This window comes from Toxotes jaculatrix, chromosome 18 (assembly GCF_017976425.1).
Source record: "Toxotes jaculatrix isolate fToxJac2 chromosome 18, fToxJac2.pri, whole genome shotgun sequence".
NCBI lineage: Eukaryota > Metazoa > Chordata > Actinopteri > Toxotidae > Toxotes > Toxotes jaculatrix.
The window spans coordinates 14621010-14639862 of record NC_054411.1 but is presented as its reverse complement, the minus strand read 5'-3'; the positions used below and the strand labels follow the sequence as shown (position 1 = coordinate 14639862).

At 41.0% G+C, this 18853-nt stretch overlaps 1 protein-coding gene across 2 annotated transcripts; it reads right to left on the bottom strand.

Annotated features, from left to right (window-relative positions):
* Nucleotides 1–535: 535 nt before the first annotated feature.
* ciita (class II, major histocompatibility complex, transactivator) lies at nt 536–17039 on the bottom strand. 2 transcript variants are annotated; one of them, XM_041063053.1, is made up of 23 exons: nt 15624–17039; nt 10182–10244; nt 9550–9612; nt 9068–9106; nt 8872–8928; nt 8203–8307; nt 7944–8009; nt 7566–7613; nt 6613–6819; nt 6041–6091; nt 5802–5915; nt 5654–5713; nt 5355–5572; nt 3852–5227; nt 3108–3644; nt 2729–2908; nt 2550–2621; nt 2371–2451; nt 2184–2267; nt 1959–2042; nt 1781–1864; nt 1335–1418; nt 536–1164 (listed from the first exon to the last, which is right to left on the bottom strand). In XM_041063053.1, exons 1-23 carry the CDS (start codon nt 16984–16986, stop codon nt 1089–1091), a joined length of 5112 nt encoding a protein of 1703 aa, XP_040918987.1. In that variant the 5' UTR covers nt 16987–17039; the 3' UTR covers nt 536–1088. The 2 variants fall into 2 exon arrangements, with proteins under 2 accessions (XP_040918987.1, XP_040918988.1); XM_041063054.1 differs by lacking the exon at nt 15624–17039 and adding an exon at nt 13406–13576.
* Between the last annotated feature and the right edge of the window lie 1814 nt (nt 17040–18853).

Genomic DNA, 18853 nt, shown 5'->3' with positions numbered 1-18853 from the left:
TTACTTTAGTAAAGTAATTCCATAATTTTGAAGGACCTAAAAGATTAGAAAAAGAAAAAAAAGTTAAAAATCCATGTCTTTCAAACGCTATGCCCATCCGTTAGTTACTCTGGGAATTTCTACTGAAAATTGTTGTCTCCAAGCCTAAATTAGACTCTGCTTTCAGAGCCACAGATAAAACTGTTTTCACAATGATTAACACCCTCTGTGATGAGTAAACTAAACTTTCAGTTATAGGTACTATTCTTGGAGTGCCCCTTTAAGGGTACCGTAATCCTCAAGCGACACCAGAGGTTACCATGTGGAACACTACCGGAAATAACCATGTATTTATGTGGTCAGTACAGTTTAGTTTTCCCCCAACTATTTTACCATGATATCAGAATGATGGAAAGTCGGCCCTCACTTTGTTCCACCTGAACTTTATGGCTCAAAGCACGTAAAGTAATTTTATCAACTACGAAGACTTGCAGACAACGTAACACTGTAAAAGGTCAGTTGGCTTTAAAACGGAGAACAGAAACCTGTTGGAAAGGAAGTGAAAAGAAGTTTTTAATAAACCGATGACTTCAGTAAACATTTGAAGTGAGTAACAAAAAGGAAGACAGAAGACATTTAACTCGTGACAACATGAAACAACATGTATTTATATTTAAGTTTCAGGTGATTTTTTAGCTTATTTACATAGAATTTACAGCTATAGAAAGAGTGTAAACAAATATATCATTATTTCCACAAAACACACATAAAAAAACAACAACATATCATTTAGACAAATACGTCAGATAGAAAAATATATATAATTGGTAACATTTAAAAAATTAGTCCAACATCTTAGTGCAAATGTGCTTCTTGAATTTGAGCTAGCATTACCACAAAATGTATACACACATTCAGTACTGTGCGGTGCTGAAGAATGAATTATTTCCCTGTAACAATAAACTGATTTGTTTGCCTTAGGCCCTGTTCCTGCTTGTTATCTCTAATGCATTCATGCTTTAGAAAATGTACAGTGTAGTGCAAACATGTGAGCATGAGGTGCATAGTAAATAGTCCATAGCCTTTTAGTATAAAGGTTTCATCTTGTTCTAATGCCAAAGGATCCGGCTGTCCTGCTGCTGAAGACGCTCAAACACTCCGTATGGAATACACTGATTCCACATCCTGAGATGAGATGAACGTAATATATGGATAAAGATAAAAAAGTATATGATTAAGTAACAAGACGTCACAGGCAAGGAAATGAAATAAAACTTTAGTGATGGTTTTGATGGTGGAGTAATGAACACAACAATGATCACAAACTCACACAGAAACAAACAGGGTTTTCTCACCTTAAAGTCTTTATCTTTTGACAGTTTCTCAGACTGGCCCCGAGGCTCTGCGCTCCGACATCTGTCAGCTTGTTATACTTCACGCTGTTAAAGCAGTTTAGATTTTAATGGCTGTTTCTGATTTCTGTACTAATCTCTTTACACACCACTGAATTCCTCATGAACATCTACCTGCATCTAATCACATCTCAGAGGTTCCTCTTTTAATGTTACCTGACTTACATTGATGAAACTTACATAAAAAAAAAAATGACAGTACATTTCATAGTATTTTCCCATTAATTAATAGAGGCATTACAAACAGAAACTCCTTGTTTGCATAAGACATCCACAGCTGGAGATACATACTGAGTCATAAATGAGTTGTCACGGCAGACAAACACCTACACATTAATACAAGCGGTTGTCGTTAAGGTCTAATGAAAATGTGAGACACATAGACTTACTCTAGGTCAGTGAGAGAGGCCATGTGTGGGAGCACAGCTGCTAAACTCTCTGCCCCTTCGTCAGAAATCACGTTACTATAGAGACTGGAAAAAAACAGAGGGAGGGACAGGGAAGTGAAATTCTGAGAGTTTACAGTATGTCTGTGTGGTTTTCTGTTGTGTTGGTGTGATTATATACCTTAAACAGTGCAGGTTGGGCAGATCCCTCAGTGTGATGGCCAGTTTCTTCACCCCATGGTCTCCTATACAGTTCTGTGACAGACTATAAACCAGACGTAGAGAGAATACACTTAGTTTAACCAGATTTTTTTTTTGTGAGTTTCAACATGGTGCTTTTTATATCACCAGCGCCAAGAGGTAGATTAAAAATAGGATGAAAAAGGGGTCAATAATTTCTACTTACTTCAGTACCTCCAGGGAACAGAGTGAAGCTAAAGCATCAGTCAGTTTGTCTGCTCCTTCGTCCCCTAACTTACTGTTCTCTAGACTGTAAGGAGAGAGAGAGAGAGACAGACACTAGAATCAAATACACAAACACAGAGAGACATGTGCACTAAGAGAGAACTAGAAGTAAGTGTTCATATACTTACTCTAAGTGCTGTAGGTTATGCAGACCTGGCAGGAGCTCCCACAGTTTGGGAAGACCCAGGGGACCTTTCTCTGGACCAAGCCTAAAGGGACACACATCACCATCATCATCATTATAATTATCATCACCATCATCATCAATATCATCATCACCATCTTAATTGCAAATGCCATGTCTTACTCAAACTCCAGCTTGTGTAGCTCTTTGACCGCTGGTACTCCCTCCGCCAGGATGGAATCTGATTGGCTGCCACTACAAGCAAACACAGCACACACTTCAGCAGCAAGACACATATAGTTGAAACGTATAAGTAGGAGATATCTGTATGTGTGTGGGTGTGTGTGTGTGTGGTGTATTACCTGTCCGAAAGCCTCTTATGCATATGTATGTTCACCAGCTTAGCCAGGTGCTCTACATGACACACTTGTGTGGCTTTCAAAGGGTGGATCTTGAACTTGGACACCGCCCCTTGTAGAAGCCCCTCCTCACCATTCTGCTCTAGCTGCTCCCACAGGGTGATAACGTCAGCAATGCACGCCCTAGGGGGACACCCAAAGGTTCAGTTTCAAAGGGTCTGCCATTTGTATCAATGAACCATATGGGACACTGATGAGTGAATAAATTGACAAAAAAAATGCAGGACTTGTATTTCATCAAATTGGGGCACTTAATATGAAATAATGAAGAGAGTTTAGAGAAATCCAAGCAGCTTTTTGAGATGTGGATTGTAACCAGTACCTATATGTGTTGATGTTGTTGAGCCCAACCAGTGCTCTCAGTCCAGAAACCTGTATCCCAGAATCCTCCAGATCCAAGCAGAAACTTCTCCCTTCAGTTCCGCCCCTTTCGAGAACATTTTGCACAGTGAACACATCCGGTGGGTTGAGTGGAACTCCATGAAATGTCAAGACTTCTGGAAGATTCGCTGCTAGGTGAGCTACCAGTCGTGTGCTGCCACTGCCTCTGCTCCCATTCCCATGCGTAAAACTTGCTTCATAAACATAGTGACATGCCTCCAAGACCTGGGCAGGACTCAGGTCACCATAAGAAAGACCTTCAAGGTGTTTTGCTACCAAAGCCTGCTTGCTGCCCAACATGTCTCTGAAGGATGTCTCTGTGTATGAGTGAAGTCTCCGCAGCTCTGTTCTGTCGTGGAACAGGAGGCCGACTGCAAATCGTTGAGTGAGCTCGAGTTCCTCTCCTTGAGGTCGCCTTCGTCCCTTGGGGCCCGACTGGAAAGGGAGGGTCTGGAGAAAGGTACGGTCTGATACAGTCCTAGGGAAACAGAAAGTGAGAGTGGGTCAGGGAAATTCAGAGCACTGAATGTGAAAGAGAGAAGAGGATAGGAGTGGAAAGGGATATGTTTTTTCACTTTTAATCAAATAAGGGAAATAGAAGCTAACCCTATGCCAACTTAAAACTAAGGTTTATTCATTTTTACATCAAGCTCTTCAGTCCAATCAGTCCAAATATTTTTTTTACCTTGACAAAGACAGATGGACACCTGCCAGATAACTCTGAAGGAAAGGGTTAGCCCACAGCAGGATGTGGTTATTACTGTCATCAAGGTTTCCAAAATCCGTCCTCTCTCTGTCCTCCTTCCTGTCTCCTTTCTCTCCCCCTCCCATTTCGTCTTTGTCCTGTCTTCCTTCTCCAACTCTGTCACCACTTGAGATGTCCAATCTTGTCCTCAGTGGGTGGGAAAGGAAGAGCCTTGTCCTGAGGCCAAAAGCCTTGAGTTTGGCAGATAAGGTCCGTGCTGTGGAAAGGACGGACGAATTGGCTTTGACCCCTTCCCATGCCAAAGAGCTCAGCTGGGACAGTAACTCCTTCTCCTCTGTTCTATCTACCTCCCTTTCAGCACTGTTCATCTCCAGTGCATCCACTTCGTTTTCCTCCTCCTCCTGTTGGGTTGCTTTCCTTGCTCTAGGGGCACGAGTACGAGTGCGAGACGGAGCCTGTGCTTGGGACTTCGTCTGAGTATTTTTGTGACCTCTTTTCTTTTGATTATTGCTGGAGATTTGTGTCTGGGTTTCTTCTTCAGATTGCAGGGATGTTTGTGTTTGATCTTCAGCCTCTGATTGTGTGCTCCCTCTGTCCTTTTCCATTTTCAGACGAAGCACTTGATGACAGAGCCCGGTTAAAGTTTTTGGTAAGACCTCCAAACTTCTGGACTGTTCCAAAACCAAACATACCAACCGACACAGTGCGGGATTCCAGCAGAGGAGATGCAGATAGCTGCAGTTTTTTAAATAGTCCAAAGCAGATGTTCTGAGGGCAGGATCAGTGAAGTACTGTGACAAATATGTCTCTACATCTGTGGGAGTAAAGCCACACACCTCCAGAAAGCTGTCTGCCCTCCGCAGAAGCTGGCTGGCAGTGCCTCTTGGCCGTGTAGAGAGCAGAAGAGTGCATCCTGGAAGAAGGACCCTCTGAAGGATGGCGGAGTATAACTGTCTTACTGTGTAGGTTTGCGCTTTACTGTCTTTCTGCAAAGCTGTTATCAAGTCTTTTTCTTGAGTCTGGAGTAGATTTTCATAGTGCCGCAACTCATCGAACCCATCAAAAATGATGAGCACCCGCTTAGGGGCTGCAAGGATTTGAGCGTACACAGCCTCGGGATCCATGCAAGAAGGGGCAAAGGAAGAGAGGTTTAACAGGAGGGTCTGAAGGCTGAAGGTCGGTTTTGTTAAAGTGACTGCTTTGCCGTCTAATAAGAAGACGAAGTCAAACTGTGGGATGCAGTCTCTGGACCAGTCAAGACACAGCTTCCTGATCAGGGTGGTTTTCCCCATGCCCGCATTGCCAAACAGCAATATGTAGCGCTTGGATTTATTTCCATTTGAGCCTTCGAAGATCTAAGAGGAAAAAGATCAACAGAAAGGTACTAGTGAGTTGCCGCCAGTGACTTCAGCAATGGTTTTGACCTGTTTCACACATGATGTACAATCAAAATACTCAGCTCAATAAAAGTGATACTCATACCTGACTCTGTCCCAGCAAACTTGTTTGCCGATCTGTATCTCCCATGATAACCAGCTCCTTGTCCAGGCATTTGTTTGTGTTTTTTCCAGAGCGAAGAATGTCTCTCTGGCACACTTTCATATTCACGTAATTTGAGTTCATGCTTAGGCCCTCCTCCATGTCTTGGCAAGTTTGAATCATGTGGGCTTTGATTTCCTGAATGTAGTCCTTTACAACCTCTGAAAAACAAAACGCAATTCCATACCAAAAAGCCTCTTCACTAAACATGATTTGTTCTGAAATTTTTAGATCAAACTTACGTGGAATATCCAGGACAGTGGGAGACTGAGGAAGAGGTGATTCTTTACATGGAGACGTGTCTGAAATGCAACAAATCCTGATGTTTATAACACTTTCTCTACAGGGAAATTTATGCACATCGAAGAAAAAAATGATACTGACACACACCATTACTGGGGGAGAGTGGTGAGGTAGAAGGGGGACACATGGCTTTGCTAGCGGTGTCTGACAGAGATCCTGGTGGCGATGAACTCATCTGGACTGGCGCTACAGCACCGTCCACTACAAACACAAGAGAAGAAGAACATAGCATTTGGTTGACATGTTTGTTGCTTAAAAGGCAGAACTAAAACAGTAAATGTGGAACCATAACCAAAAACACTGCCAGACAGTTTTTTTTTCCTCACCCGGGGAGAGTGGTTGCACTTGCCGTTTGCAGGGTGGTGAGGTAGCAGGAACTATATTAGAAAAATGGGTTAGAGTATGTACTTGTGACACAGTATATGTGCAATTAATACACAATCATGAGGGGGCAAGGCCTGGCAAGTTAAAGTATATAATATATTTCATACAGTAGGTGCGCTTCATAGTGCAGAGAAAACAGTAACAGACTACTTACCAGCCATGACACCATGGCTGGTAGTTGCTGGTAGACAACTTTTGTTCCATTATTTTACATTCACACAGACGACTAAATCATCATAGATGTGTGGTTACTAATCTAGCTGTATTTAGGGCACACTTCTTAGAGGAAGCTTAATGGTACTGTTTTCTGGGAAATTAAAACTGCATATCAACTGAATTTTCATTTCCTCTATCAAAATAGCACCTCTAAGATACAATATCAAAAAACAAAACAAAACAAAAAAAGAAAAACCAAACGCTGTAAGTGTCACAAACAGCATTTTTTTTTTGCAGTATTGGAGTGAATTAGATTGAACAGGTGTACCTAAAAACTGATAACTAATATTTAACTCACCGAATATGTATGTAGGTGTAGCAGCTGTATTGGGAAGAGGAATTCTAATAACCGGGGGAGAGAGCCTCAGAGTCTGAACAACCTGATATCCTGGAGCATCTGGGATGGTGATAAACTGAAAGGAGGGATGAAGGTGAAGGATTCTTGGTGGAGTGGTGGTAACTCCTGCTGTCTGTGCAGGACTTGGCTCTAATCTCTCATCAGTACCTGCAAAACAACCAGAAACAACATTCTTATCATTCCCAGGACAAATTTTGTTCACCTTGAGTGTTTCAAGAAACAGGAGGTCGAACAAGGAAAACAAGCATAATAGTTCAGTTTTCCAGGAAATAACAAGGGATTTAGAGTCAAACACTGCGTGTTGTGAATAAGATTTTCAGACATTTTCTGACATTAAGACTAATTAGACCATCAACTTCAGCTTACGTGTACGATGGCTTACAACTATGTCAGTAACTACATGGTTACTATGACTGTTAAGAACTAAATCTAAAAGTACCAAACAGACCTCTTATCTGCTATCAACTAAAACAAAATTATACTTCCTTGTTCTTGATCTGCATTCCAGAGCCATGATGTAACTGAGTTGCCAAATCAACATCCCTTTCATCCACAGACCTGATGATAACACTCTGGTGTGCAGTTTGTCTTGTCCATAAAATGGCACTTTATTTATATGGCAAACTCTCATTAATATTTAATATATCACTGAATAATATGTGCACTTAGTAACCTACTTTGCTAACTTAGCAGTAATACTGATACAACCTTTCTCGTTCGTTTCTCCAAGCCCTTTATTGATAGAAACATGAATCCCTTTACATTTTCATTTCTGAGGGAGATGATTTTTTTCCCATGATGCCCCTTTAAATGTTTAAAATGTGTGCCTGTCTGTCGGTCCGTCTGTTTACCTGTACCCAGTTGAGGCAGACAGGGAAGTAATAGACACTTACCCTGAGTGACAGCTGGCTCATCCTGTGCTTCTTTTGTTTGTGGTTTGCCTGCAAAAGTTGAAGGATCACTGTTATGATCTTGGTAACAGTCTGTAGTTCTGCTTAAATGACATAGAATATATGTAGCATTGCTATCAGATTATTTAACAAAAGGAGAAAGGATTAATGTTGACAACAGAAACAGTATTGCTGTGTTCCAATTTCTTGCTTGTGTTTACATAATTCCAATGGGCTGATTTGTAAGGTCAAGTAAATACACGAGCCTAGATTCTGTGCTGGAACAACATTACTATAAAATTATTATTTAAGTGATAAGTGACTAAGAGGATAAAACTTTTATTTGAAGGCTAAATGTCATAAACAGTCTTGGAAGGTCACCTGCTAATCTGTTCCTTTTTGGTCTGGATGGCGTGTTCTCATCAGTGCACCGCTGTGACCGGGAAACTGGACATAGAAAAACACAGAGTAAACAGAATATCTAAATCTGCTACACGAGCAAGAAAAAGCATTATGATGCATTAGCTCAGGCTTGAGGGTCTGCAAAGTTAAGTTTTGTATGACAAAGGGCAGTTTTCACAAAAACAGAGATGATACTGAGCTGCAGTTGCTAAGTTCTAGTTAGAAGGTGGTTATCTACCTCTCTGTCTTTTTCTCCTGTTGTCTCTTTTTCTTATCAGTTTGTCCTTCTGTCTCTGCTGGTGGCTGCCTGGGCAGGGCAGCTCTACTGGCACAGCAGCGTCACCTGAAGTGCATGAAAGCCACGATAGTGAAGCATGTTCTATGAAAGTCTTGAAGATTTGAAAAAGGAAGTTGCAACATCACGTAAAACTCAGGGCAAGTGCTGCCTGAAACACCACAAGAAACATGAAAAACTGTTTGTCAACCCCTGTCTTCATTTTTTCTTCTAACCTTTTTTTGGAGAGCCCAAACACAAGTAATTTTATATAGTGCTGTTTTCTGCCTTCTGAAACATTTAGTCATTTCAAAATGAGGAAGCAATTATAAGTAATTGATAAAAAATTCAGAAAAGGTGGCAGCTTGTTGGCAGGAAATTCATATTAAAACCAAATTATGTGATACTACGTGTTATGTTACCTAGCTAGGAGTAGCTTCAACACCTTTTGAGAATCCAACAATGAATAAAATAATAAAATAATAATAAAATAATAAAGTCTACCATCTAATAAAGGTTGAACCTTTTCATCTACAGTTTTTGATGTTGCATTATTGGACCTTTTTCCCCTTTAGTGTCTCTCATTGCCGGCCATGTATCAACAGTTGTAAAATGAAAAGAGGAGATTCTTACTGGTGTCGTTCAATTCCTCACAACTGAACCACAAATCACCGAAAAGCCCATCTGAAGCTGGGTAAGAAAACACATAAAGGGAATTAGATGATAAATCACTTTTGCAGCTGTATTTGAATATGTGTGTTTGTAAGTCACCTGATAGATCATTATTCCATACTGTATTTGAGTGAGAATGTGAATCAGTTCCACTTACCCATCAAGTAATCATCGTTCAGGAATTCAGATAAATCATCTAAAACACAAATAATCAGCATCAGAAGACAAAGCCCTGGCTACGGTTTATTAGCTAATGAACCATTAAAATTTCACAAACTTTTGGACCTGCATGTTTTTGTTTCCTAAATACAGCATTTGTCTGAATCAACCAAGGTTTTACATTGTGCTAGACAAGGTTTCCATGTTAAAAATCCCACTGTTTCCCACATTTTACACCTGACTTGATATGTAGCTAAAACAGTCGGGGTGAGTAGATGTAATAAAGGTGGATGGTCAGTGGTATAGAGGGGGTTACAAAGGTAGAGAAGACTACCTGCCAACTCTGAGCAACAGATGTCTTAAACCCAATTCTTCATCTCCTCTTAATGTTTTATCAGTACACAGTATCTTGCTCTGTTGATTCATAGACAACCGTCCTGCAGAGCTCTGGACAGGTAATTGAATTCAAACAACACTAACCTGGAAGATCTCCATAATCTATGGTGATTAATGCGTCCTGATCTGCTTCCTGCATCTTGGCACCTGATAACAGAGAGAGAGCAAATGAAAAAAGATAGGTTGATTTGATTTGGGATAGATTTGATTTTGGGTAAGATACCAATCATGGCCTTTGGGTGTGTCGTAAAGAAAACTATAAAGCCAGTGTTTAAGTGTAACAATGGCAGTAAGGTACACAAACATGACCGTTTTGAAGCCTTATTTTGGAAGTCATGTAGTGTGAGAGACTCACACAAAACATAGATTGATCTGAAAACAATCTGAGATTTCAAGAAGAGAAATTCTTCAACTGTTACTGTTGTTACTGTTACTCTAAAACCGTCCAGGAGGGGTTACAGCCCCCCAGTGCCCTATGGGATATCAAAGCTGCTCTGCTAATTTGCACCTGATGCAGATACACAGCTTAAACTGTCAGGATGAATGAAGATTTTTCCAGTTACCCCTCCAAAGGTGATGTATTTGTAATGTTCCAGCAGCTTTATGAAGCAATCTACAGCAGCTTTTAATCATCAGTGTGTTGATTCATGTTGAACCATTCTGCAGAGCTGCTTTCTACAGTCTGGACACGTAACTCAAATTCAAACAATACGAACCTGGTAGATCTGCAAAATCTGAGGAGATTAATGGGTCCTGATCTACTTCCTGCATCCTGGCACCTGATAACAGACAGAAAATGAGAAAAAAAAAATAGATGAAGAAACAAAGATACTGATGCATTGAAAGCATCAGTTACTGCCTCACATTCATAACTGATCAGCAGTTACTCCTGATTTGTGTCACAAACTAGCCAAACTCATATGACGTTTTGGTAGTGTCACTGCTTTAAGAACAATTTCCTGTTATCAAGATTTGCACATGTTCCCACATTAAGTCTGCGAATTTCCTCATTGCTCAGTCGAACTGTAAACACAATGCTGCTGTGGTTGTTCTGTGTCAGTGCTGCAGTGATCTAGGATAGTAAAAGGGTTTTTACCCTTTTACTATCTGAGAAAAACCTCTAGAGCCCCAGCGGTTAAATTTATTCATATTTAAGTATTTAAAATATATACAATAGACAGCTAGGGGGATTTTTACTTACAGATGTCACTTATTCTAACATGTCACTGTTAGTGAGTTGATACATAGAGAGTAACCAGCCTGAGGTTGGAAAAACAAACCAACAAACCAAAAACAAAGTTTAAGTCACCAAAACCAGAAAAAAACATGTACACTTCATAGAAAACAGGCCTTTTTTTCAGGGATTATTGAACTTGTTAACTTATAACATTCCTGTGGCAATGGAAGTAAATGAAGCCTTGAAAGTTGCCCCAACTTTTGTTAATTACTTAGAAACCTTTTGTCTGCACCAGCACAGTCTCCAGACGTAAACCCCATGGAGCTTTTGGAGGTTTGGGATGTACAGGACAGAAGGTGAAAGCAAAGTAACTTGTAAGTGCAACACGTTTGTGGGAACTTCTGCAACAATATTGGGACAAACTTTCTGAACAACATTTGATTTTCACTGTAGAAAGAACTCCAAAAGTGTGTTCAGCTGCTATGTAAATTTCAACTAGAAAAATAAAGGTGTTCGCTTCTCGGCGAGGTCCCGACACCTTCCATGAACCGCGGTACAGTCTTTTTTTCATCTCTCTTTCTCCCTCTTTTACCATCATCTCTTTTATGGCACTGTTTAATAATTTAATAATTATTTCCGGCCTCTGGTGCAGAAAGAATGCACCAGAGGCCGAAAAACAATTGCTTTCTTTGTTCAGTGTTGAGAGCTACAGACCCACATGGAACTAGCCAGCTTGTGCCAAAGTTGCTACGGGTTCCACTGGTGCTATTTTGATGTCTCTTCATTTTGATTTTGAATGTATGCAGAAACGTGTCATAATCAACACAGAAAGAAAGAAAGAAAGAAAGAAAGAAAGAAAGAAAGAAAGAAAGAGATATTTTCTTCTTCTCATACACCTACCTACACACACAAAAGTTGCTCACAATACACACACAATACAGTGTGGTGCATGTGGATACATGTGGGCTATTTTGTCACGATGCTGGCTTATTTCAGGGGCAGACCCACTGGTGTAATTCTGTCAGCTTAACCTAAAAACAAAGCCAAGCTAACGTGACCCATGAGGCTATCTCTAATGTTTGGTCGTAAATACAAAGGAAATACAGCAGCACCTTTACTCTGTGCCCGCTGGTGTGAATGTTTTGAGCTGTCTGTGTTTCAGTCTTGAAAAAGACTTGACACCTGCGCAGTGCTTGGCAACAGACTAGCTCCCTCGAATAGTATATTATGTCCACCAAACATTTCAACATCAAGACCAACGGTTTCGTTTTCAAGTAGAGACTCTATGGGCACAACAACAGTTTTACCTGTGGTTGCAATAAAAACACTACAGTGATGACAACTTTTCTCTCTGTTTGGGAGTCATTTTATCTGAAGATGTATGAGTAGTGAATCACCCATTGCTGTAGTTCAGCGTCTTTGGTGGTTTTGATGAGATACTATCTTTCTGTTTGTCAGCTGCTTGGTTGGCACTGTTTGCTATCCAGTGGGGTACCTGTTCACCCTTTACCAAGACAAGCAGAGACCACTCTAGAGGGAAAAAAAAATCAGATGCAGGTATCTGCAGTGCAATCCTAGATATACTGTTTGATGTCCTCTCGGGTTACACTGAGACAGCAGCTTGTGGTTAGATCACTGCCTGGGTGAAACTAATTGAAATGCAGACCTGTACTATGCACAACAAGACTGTGTCCCCACACACACGCTTTCTATACATCCTGATGATAAAACTAACCAGAGCTCTGACTGACAACCAAAACTCAGACCCACTGCTCATCCTGTGAGTAACAGTTAGACACTTGTTTCCTGTTACACCAAGCAAAATGTCTGCACTTGCTGTATAAGTTAAAAAATGTAGGGTAAAAAAAAAACATAGTACACCTGGTGCTTATGTTATTTTGATCCATTTCAAGAGAAACAGCAGCGGCTTGACGCTTGATAGCACACAAAACAAAAAGCCTCAGTTATGAGGAACTTGCCAGTTTGAAATGCAATACAATGTTAAATGCTTCCTCACAATAAGAACTTCATCAGTAAAAGCAGGAGACGGTGACCACATGCAACAGAGAGCATGGCCAGCGTGGGAAAAAAAACCCCCAAGGAAGCAGGGAAAAGATTTCAGAATTTGCAACTCTTCAACGTGAAATAGTGAAAGTGTTTGGTTTTGAGGTGTTCACCCACGCCTGTGCGTGTCGGTGGTGAGACAGTCCTACTGTGTATGAATTTGTTGCCAAAGACTCTAAGCAACGTGATGATTTTCTTTTAATTCTCTGGAAGTTCCCCCAGCTTCCCTGTTGCCACCAACTTCTTATGATATCAACCTCTCAACATTTTACACTTAGGGGACCAGCGAAGCCATATTTGGCCTGCACGCACACACACACGCGCGTAATGGAGTTTACATGCCTTATGTCTGAAGCGTAAATTCATACAAAACACCAGTTAAAGAACATAGAAAACTATCAAACTGATACACCTCTCTCTATATATGGAAATACACACACACAGATTTAATATTTATACATATATGCATTTTGGCGTAATTAAAGTTATTTAAAGGCAGAAAAAAAAACAAATCACTGAGAAAGCTTTTTTGTGTGCATAATTGATTAAAACAACTTAAAATCAATCATTACAACTGACTTATATCCATTTCACAAACGTTGAAATGGTGAAAGGGAAACCCCCCCGGCATATTTGGCAAGGCATGGTTGCGCATTTTGGCTAAACGTTGCCAAGCATCAGAGTCGGGATAGCATTTACCTGTCACGCCGGCCTCGCTGTATGATGCTCAGGTCCGATGAAATCCTGCGGTATATCTCCTCTGTGCATACACTACTGTAAAATACACCAACCGCCGCATTTATCCTCAGATGACCCGCTCCGCCGAGTGCGCGCAACCTGCTTCACAACAAACTCGTGTTTTAGTTTCGCTTTTATCGAACAAAGACGCCAAGCGGAGGCAGGTTAATAATCAGAGACGGGGAAAGCAGTGGTGGTGTATTTCGGACGCAAACTGCTGTTTCGGTTTTAAGTCACCATCATCTCTTCTTTAAGTTATCAGTTGAAGCAGGACAGCACAGAAGGTGTGGGCTTCTCACTGATGTGACAGAGTAAAGCCAAAGCTGAAACACAGCCTGATTATTATCACATTAACCGCACATTCAAAATAGGCGATTGTGTGAATGTGTTAACTTTCCAGACTTAATCAGCGCTCTCAGTCCAAAAGTCTATGAAAGAAGTAACTTTTACAGAACAGAATGCAGCTGCTTTTCTTTTTCCTGGTGGAAAAAAAGGAAAACGCGCACACACACATTTCCTCTTCTTAAATCTGTCTGTTCTGATTCTGATTCTTGACTGCGTACACAGGTCCTTTCCTATTAATATCAACTTTGGTATTTGTTGATTTTTTTTTCTTTGTGGTCTGTCCCTGGTCAGTTCACATCTTTTTTCTATTCCATTCTTTCATTTCTAAGGTCTTCTTTCCTGATTATCTAATGTTGCTAGGGGGAAAGTAATAGTAATAGTTTGGCAAGCAAAGCGCTTTCAGTTGTCTCTGATTTGTTTCTGTTTGGATCTCTTCAGAAACACCCCCCCCCCTCTCACTGCATTTGTCCTTCAAACTTAGTTACATAATGACCATGATTACCTTGAGTTAAACAAGTTTTATTGTTAATGTTGCAGGTGGTCTTTTAATGTTTCAAAATTTAATGGGTTACGCAGGTGAAACTTAATAACCTCAGTGACATGGATGTGCTGAAATGTTATAATTTTTAAGGTTGGCTCACATTGCTGGGAATCTGCTATTGAGCCCTTGAGTACCAGTGTGACAACAACACAGCGTGTGAAAAACCAACAACAAAACACTTAACAATTCTCAGACTGGACAAGGAAATACAGGGAGTTTTGGTTATGAAGTGGAAAGTACCTGCTCTACCTGTTCACCAGTGCCAATCAGTTCAGCCCTTTTTTTATGTGCTGTGCTGCCACACATAACAAATTATATCACACACACGCTCATACCATTAATACAGGTTTCTCCAGTTGGTTATACAATACTGACAAACTACTCATTTTTCCTTTAGAGACAATAAGAAACAATGCAACAAATCCTAGCAAAATGCGGATAAATAATAACTTTCGACTGCGTGGACAGAGACCAGAATATAGGTCAGAAAAACTCCGCCCTTTCATTTAACAGCAGCAATATCAACAGAGATAAACATTGGTGGGGCCAAACATTCTTCTCCCCTGCCAAAACTTTATGTTGATATGTTTCCACCATGGCTCTGTAGTGACCAGTATGTAGTAAATATAAATGAATATTTTAAAGAAATTATCATTTTGCTCATTTAAACCTACAAGCCTCGGGGCTGAGTGGTTCTCAAAAACAGTGCCCTCCTTAAGATGTTTCCAAAAGCTCTTTATTTCCTGATCAGAGCTCTAGCACTGCCACCCTAACAGACAGCAAAGCTCCTCTCTGGTGCATTCTGTGATTTACACTGTCCTTCAGCCCAGACAGGGAACAGCACAGTGCACAGAGACTGTGCAGCTATAGGGAAAAAAATAGTGTTTGGGATTTAGATGCAAATGGCAGTCATATTCAAAATGAAACCGAAAGAAAACTACACCCTAACCAAACCCAACTTTGGCATTAACCTAAACAAAACAAGGCAAATGCTGCCCTGGCTTGTAAAAAAAAAAAAAAAAAAAAAAAAAACTCAGAAGTCTCACACAACAGAAGCTAACTTTCATTTTCAAAGCAAGAAAAGGAAAATGGAAAGCCCCTAGGAATCTTGAACAAAAAAAAGGAAGTTTCTTCCACACATTAATTCATGGCCAGACATTTCAGGTAAATGGGAGGTTACAGAGAGAATTTAGGAGAACAAAAAACATTACAGAATATATGAATATTTATTATGTGTAGTATTTGAAGCAGAATTAAAATAGGTAACATGATGATTATTGAGTACAAACTTACCCCAGTGTGAATCCACTCTCTCCTCATCCACTTTGTTCTCGAGCAGGTCTGTTATGCTATCAGTGCTGTAGCTTGCTGTGCTTTGAGCAGTGAGAACATTTTCTGAGTTGTCTGTAACTCCTAATGTCAGGCTATGATCTGTTTTTGAGTAACATGAGTTATCTTGTGCATTCGTGTGAGTCTCTTCTGGAGAACAAGGTGAAAGCAAATCTGTAAATCCATCTTCTGTGCTACATTGTGCGTCTCCTATCAAAAGTGCTAGGCCGTCTGTCGTGTCTATTGTCCCGCCAGCTACCCAGCAGGCACTGAGTTGGTCCTCCAGAAAGGTGTCTGCGATGTTGTGGTTGGTGCCTGTCGCTGTGCAGGCCTCAACAGGTGAAGTATTTCCTATTGCTGTGGGGATGCTGTAATGGTCCGCGTTCCACCCAATTGGTGCCACACTCTCGAATGGGGAAAAACAGAGGCCTTTTAGTGAGTCACCGACTCCGTCTGTTTCCAGAGTGAAACTTGTGTCCGTATCCTCTGCCCCTGTCCACATAAAGTCGTCAGTGTACAAATCCAGCATCCTGCAAGTGACAGCGAGCTCTCTTTCCACTTCCATATTCAGATCAGGGCATTGTGCTTCACAGTCTGCCACTGTGTTTTCACTTGTTTCACAGCCGGTAGTCAGACAGGGAACCAGTGGCAGTAACATCCTCCATCCTCTGTCCCAGTGCTGCCATAGAGGCACAGCCATCCTCCTAGCCACCTCCTCTAACCTCTCTAACCACTCCTTCTCATTCTCCAAATTCCCCTCCACCATTCTTTCATTATCACTTATTGGTGTCTGTGGCTCAATGATTTCATAACTGAATCTTAACTTGTACTGGTCTTCACATGTCGGTGTAGGCATGATCCCGTGATTAAGGCAGTGTTCGTCCATCTCTGGTCCCCGACTTAATTCCTGAATTAGTTTAGGATCATTTCCACAAGCAACTTGGTCGACAGACACACAGCGCATTTGTGGACTGAAGCTCGTGCCGTGATCTTCATGCACTGTCTCCAGTCTTGTCTGGTTGTGGTCAGTGACGGCTGATTCTCTTGACTTTGATGACCCAGATTTCCTCACCTGGCTAAGATGACTTTGATGGGTGGTGGATTCTCGGGAATGAATCTGATCAGATCCTGGTTTCCATGCTGGTTTTCTGCGAATAGACTCTGGTGCGATCCTCTTAATAAGCTGATCCAAACATAAGCTCTTGCCGTAGGCCTCTGAAATTATCCGCTCCTCCACCAAACCCTCCAGCAAAACTTGGATCTCAGCAGGAGAGGCCCTGGTCAGAGCCAGCCGCACTCCATCCAGAACCTCCTTGAACTGGGCCATGGTGACAGCGTCTACTCCCCAGACATTGATGTCTAGCAAAAGAGGCAGTAGTACTAGTACTAGTAAAGATGTGTGAGATTTGTTTTGTTTTTTTAAAGGGACACAGGATGCTTTTGCTTAGGAGGCGTTGACATTAATGGGGGGAGGTGTTTATGTGGTTGGAAGGGAGGTCTGAATTTTTTTTGGGGGGTTGGGAATGTATGTGAGATGGACTTTTAATTGGTGGGGGCTGTGATGTCATTATTATCAAGAAGTGAAGTTACATGCTGACACAAGGAGAAACGATCATGGCAACTTTCAGTTTCACACATTTCATGTAAAAAAAAAAAACTTTTTTTCACTCCAGGCTTTTTCTTGGAACTGTTAATTAATGTTAATTTTTGTCATCTTTAATAGATGAAAACACACACACATTGAGTCCACCACCACCACCACACACACACACAGATCCAAGAAAACCATGACCTTCAACAGCATTACACAGTACACACAGCCGTCCGTTTATGTATTGTTTGTTACGCCATTGTTTACAATACCTTTCACTAGTTGCTTCATTGAGAATAAGGTTTGATGAACTATTGTTTTGCTCATTTAGCAGCTTTTTCTTAGTGTAACACAATATAACAAGGAAGGCTATACGTATGTTTATTTCCTCTCCTCTCCTCCTTTCCACTCCACCTTTCCATTCAACAATTTTGAATGTTTTATTGTTCACACAAAACCACGGATGGATACACAGTGAGCTTTGATCCTTAGTCGCTGTACAAATGCAAGCGTTCAAACCTGTGTCACCACGAGCAATGAATGAGTCTACTCTGCTCTGTTTTCACTCTTAGAACTGGTTTGGCAAAACGAAGCCAGCATCACTGCCACAACCATTATTTAGCATTTTTAATTTGCTTAGTATCATGACTCTTGTTATACCCTCTGCACCATAAAAAGAGTACAGGTTATTTGTTGTTGGGAAGACAGCTGCCAATAAAAAACTCTTGTAGTGTAATGTAATAATTCCCCTCACTGAAAACACTGTAGTTGCTTCCACTGCAGTTTTTTTTTTAGTGAGAAACCTGTTTTGTACCCAATGTATAAGGTTTCCCATGAACTGATTACTTTAGGCACCATGCCTTTATAGAAGTAACTCTCACTGAATGCTCAATAGGCATGGTAAAGGATGATTCATGTGACCATGCCACATTTATCTCTGTATACCAGTGCCTTTGGTTTTTGAACCACAGAACTCTCAGATGTGGATTCATCTTTATAACGAAGGTTTTATGCACAGCAACCCTACTATAATATGTTCTTGTCGATAGACTGTTCTCGCTGACACAGTCTCATCATGTGCTGCGTTGACATTGAGCTGCTCTTACGTCACACTGTCATCAAACGTGCTGTCGACCACAATCTCCGACTCTATTTACTGACGTCTTTGCCACAGATCTAAAGACAGATGTCGCTTTAGTCACTGTTCCTGCTGAAACATCAGCCAGTTGAACAGTCTCTGCGACTGAAGCTCCTGCTAGCCGTGCCTCAACAATTCTCCTCTTTCAAACTCACTTAGATCTTTTCCTCTTGCCATAGTGATACACAGTCAGAATCAGCTGAGCCTACTCAGTCCTTTCATACATGCCACAGAGCATGATGGGATGTTGATAGCTTTATTGTATCATGCAATGCATCTGTGTGGAAGCATCTGCATTCGTTATGTTTTTCTCTTGTCACCACATCTCTACACTTCACACTAAAATCAAACTCATACTTTAATAACTTGATGGACTGCTACCAACACTATCAGGTTATAAAACTAGATCTACGAGGAACCTAGAGTCTAATATGTGAGAAACACCCTGTGTGTGTGTGTGTGTGT

Excerpts from the sequence above, each read along its gene's own strand:
- ciita (XM_041063053.1), bottom strand. The coding sequence starts at position 16,986 with ATGGCCCAGTTCAAGGAGGTTCTGGATGGAGTGCGGCTGGCTCTGACC. Across the intron at positions 8,308-8,871 it reads TGAGGAATTGAACGACACCA|GTGACGCTGCTGTGCCAGTA; the intron begins GTAAGAATCTCC and ends CATGCACTTCAG. Across the intron at positions 1,419-1,780 it reads GCCTCTCTCACTGACCTAGA|CGTGAAGTATAACAAGCTGA; the intron begins GTAAGTCTATGT and ends CTGCTTTAACAG.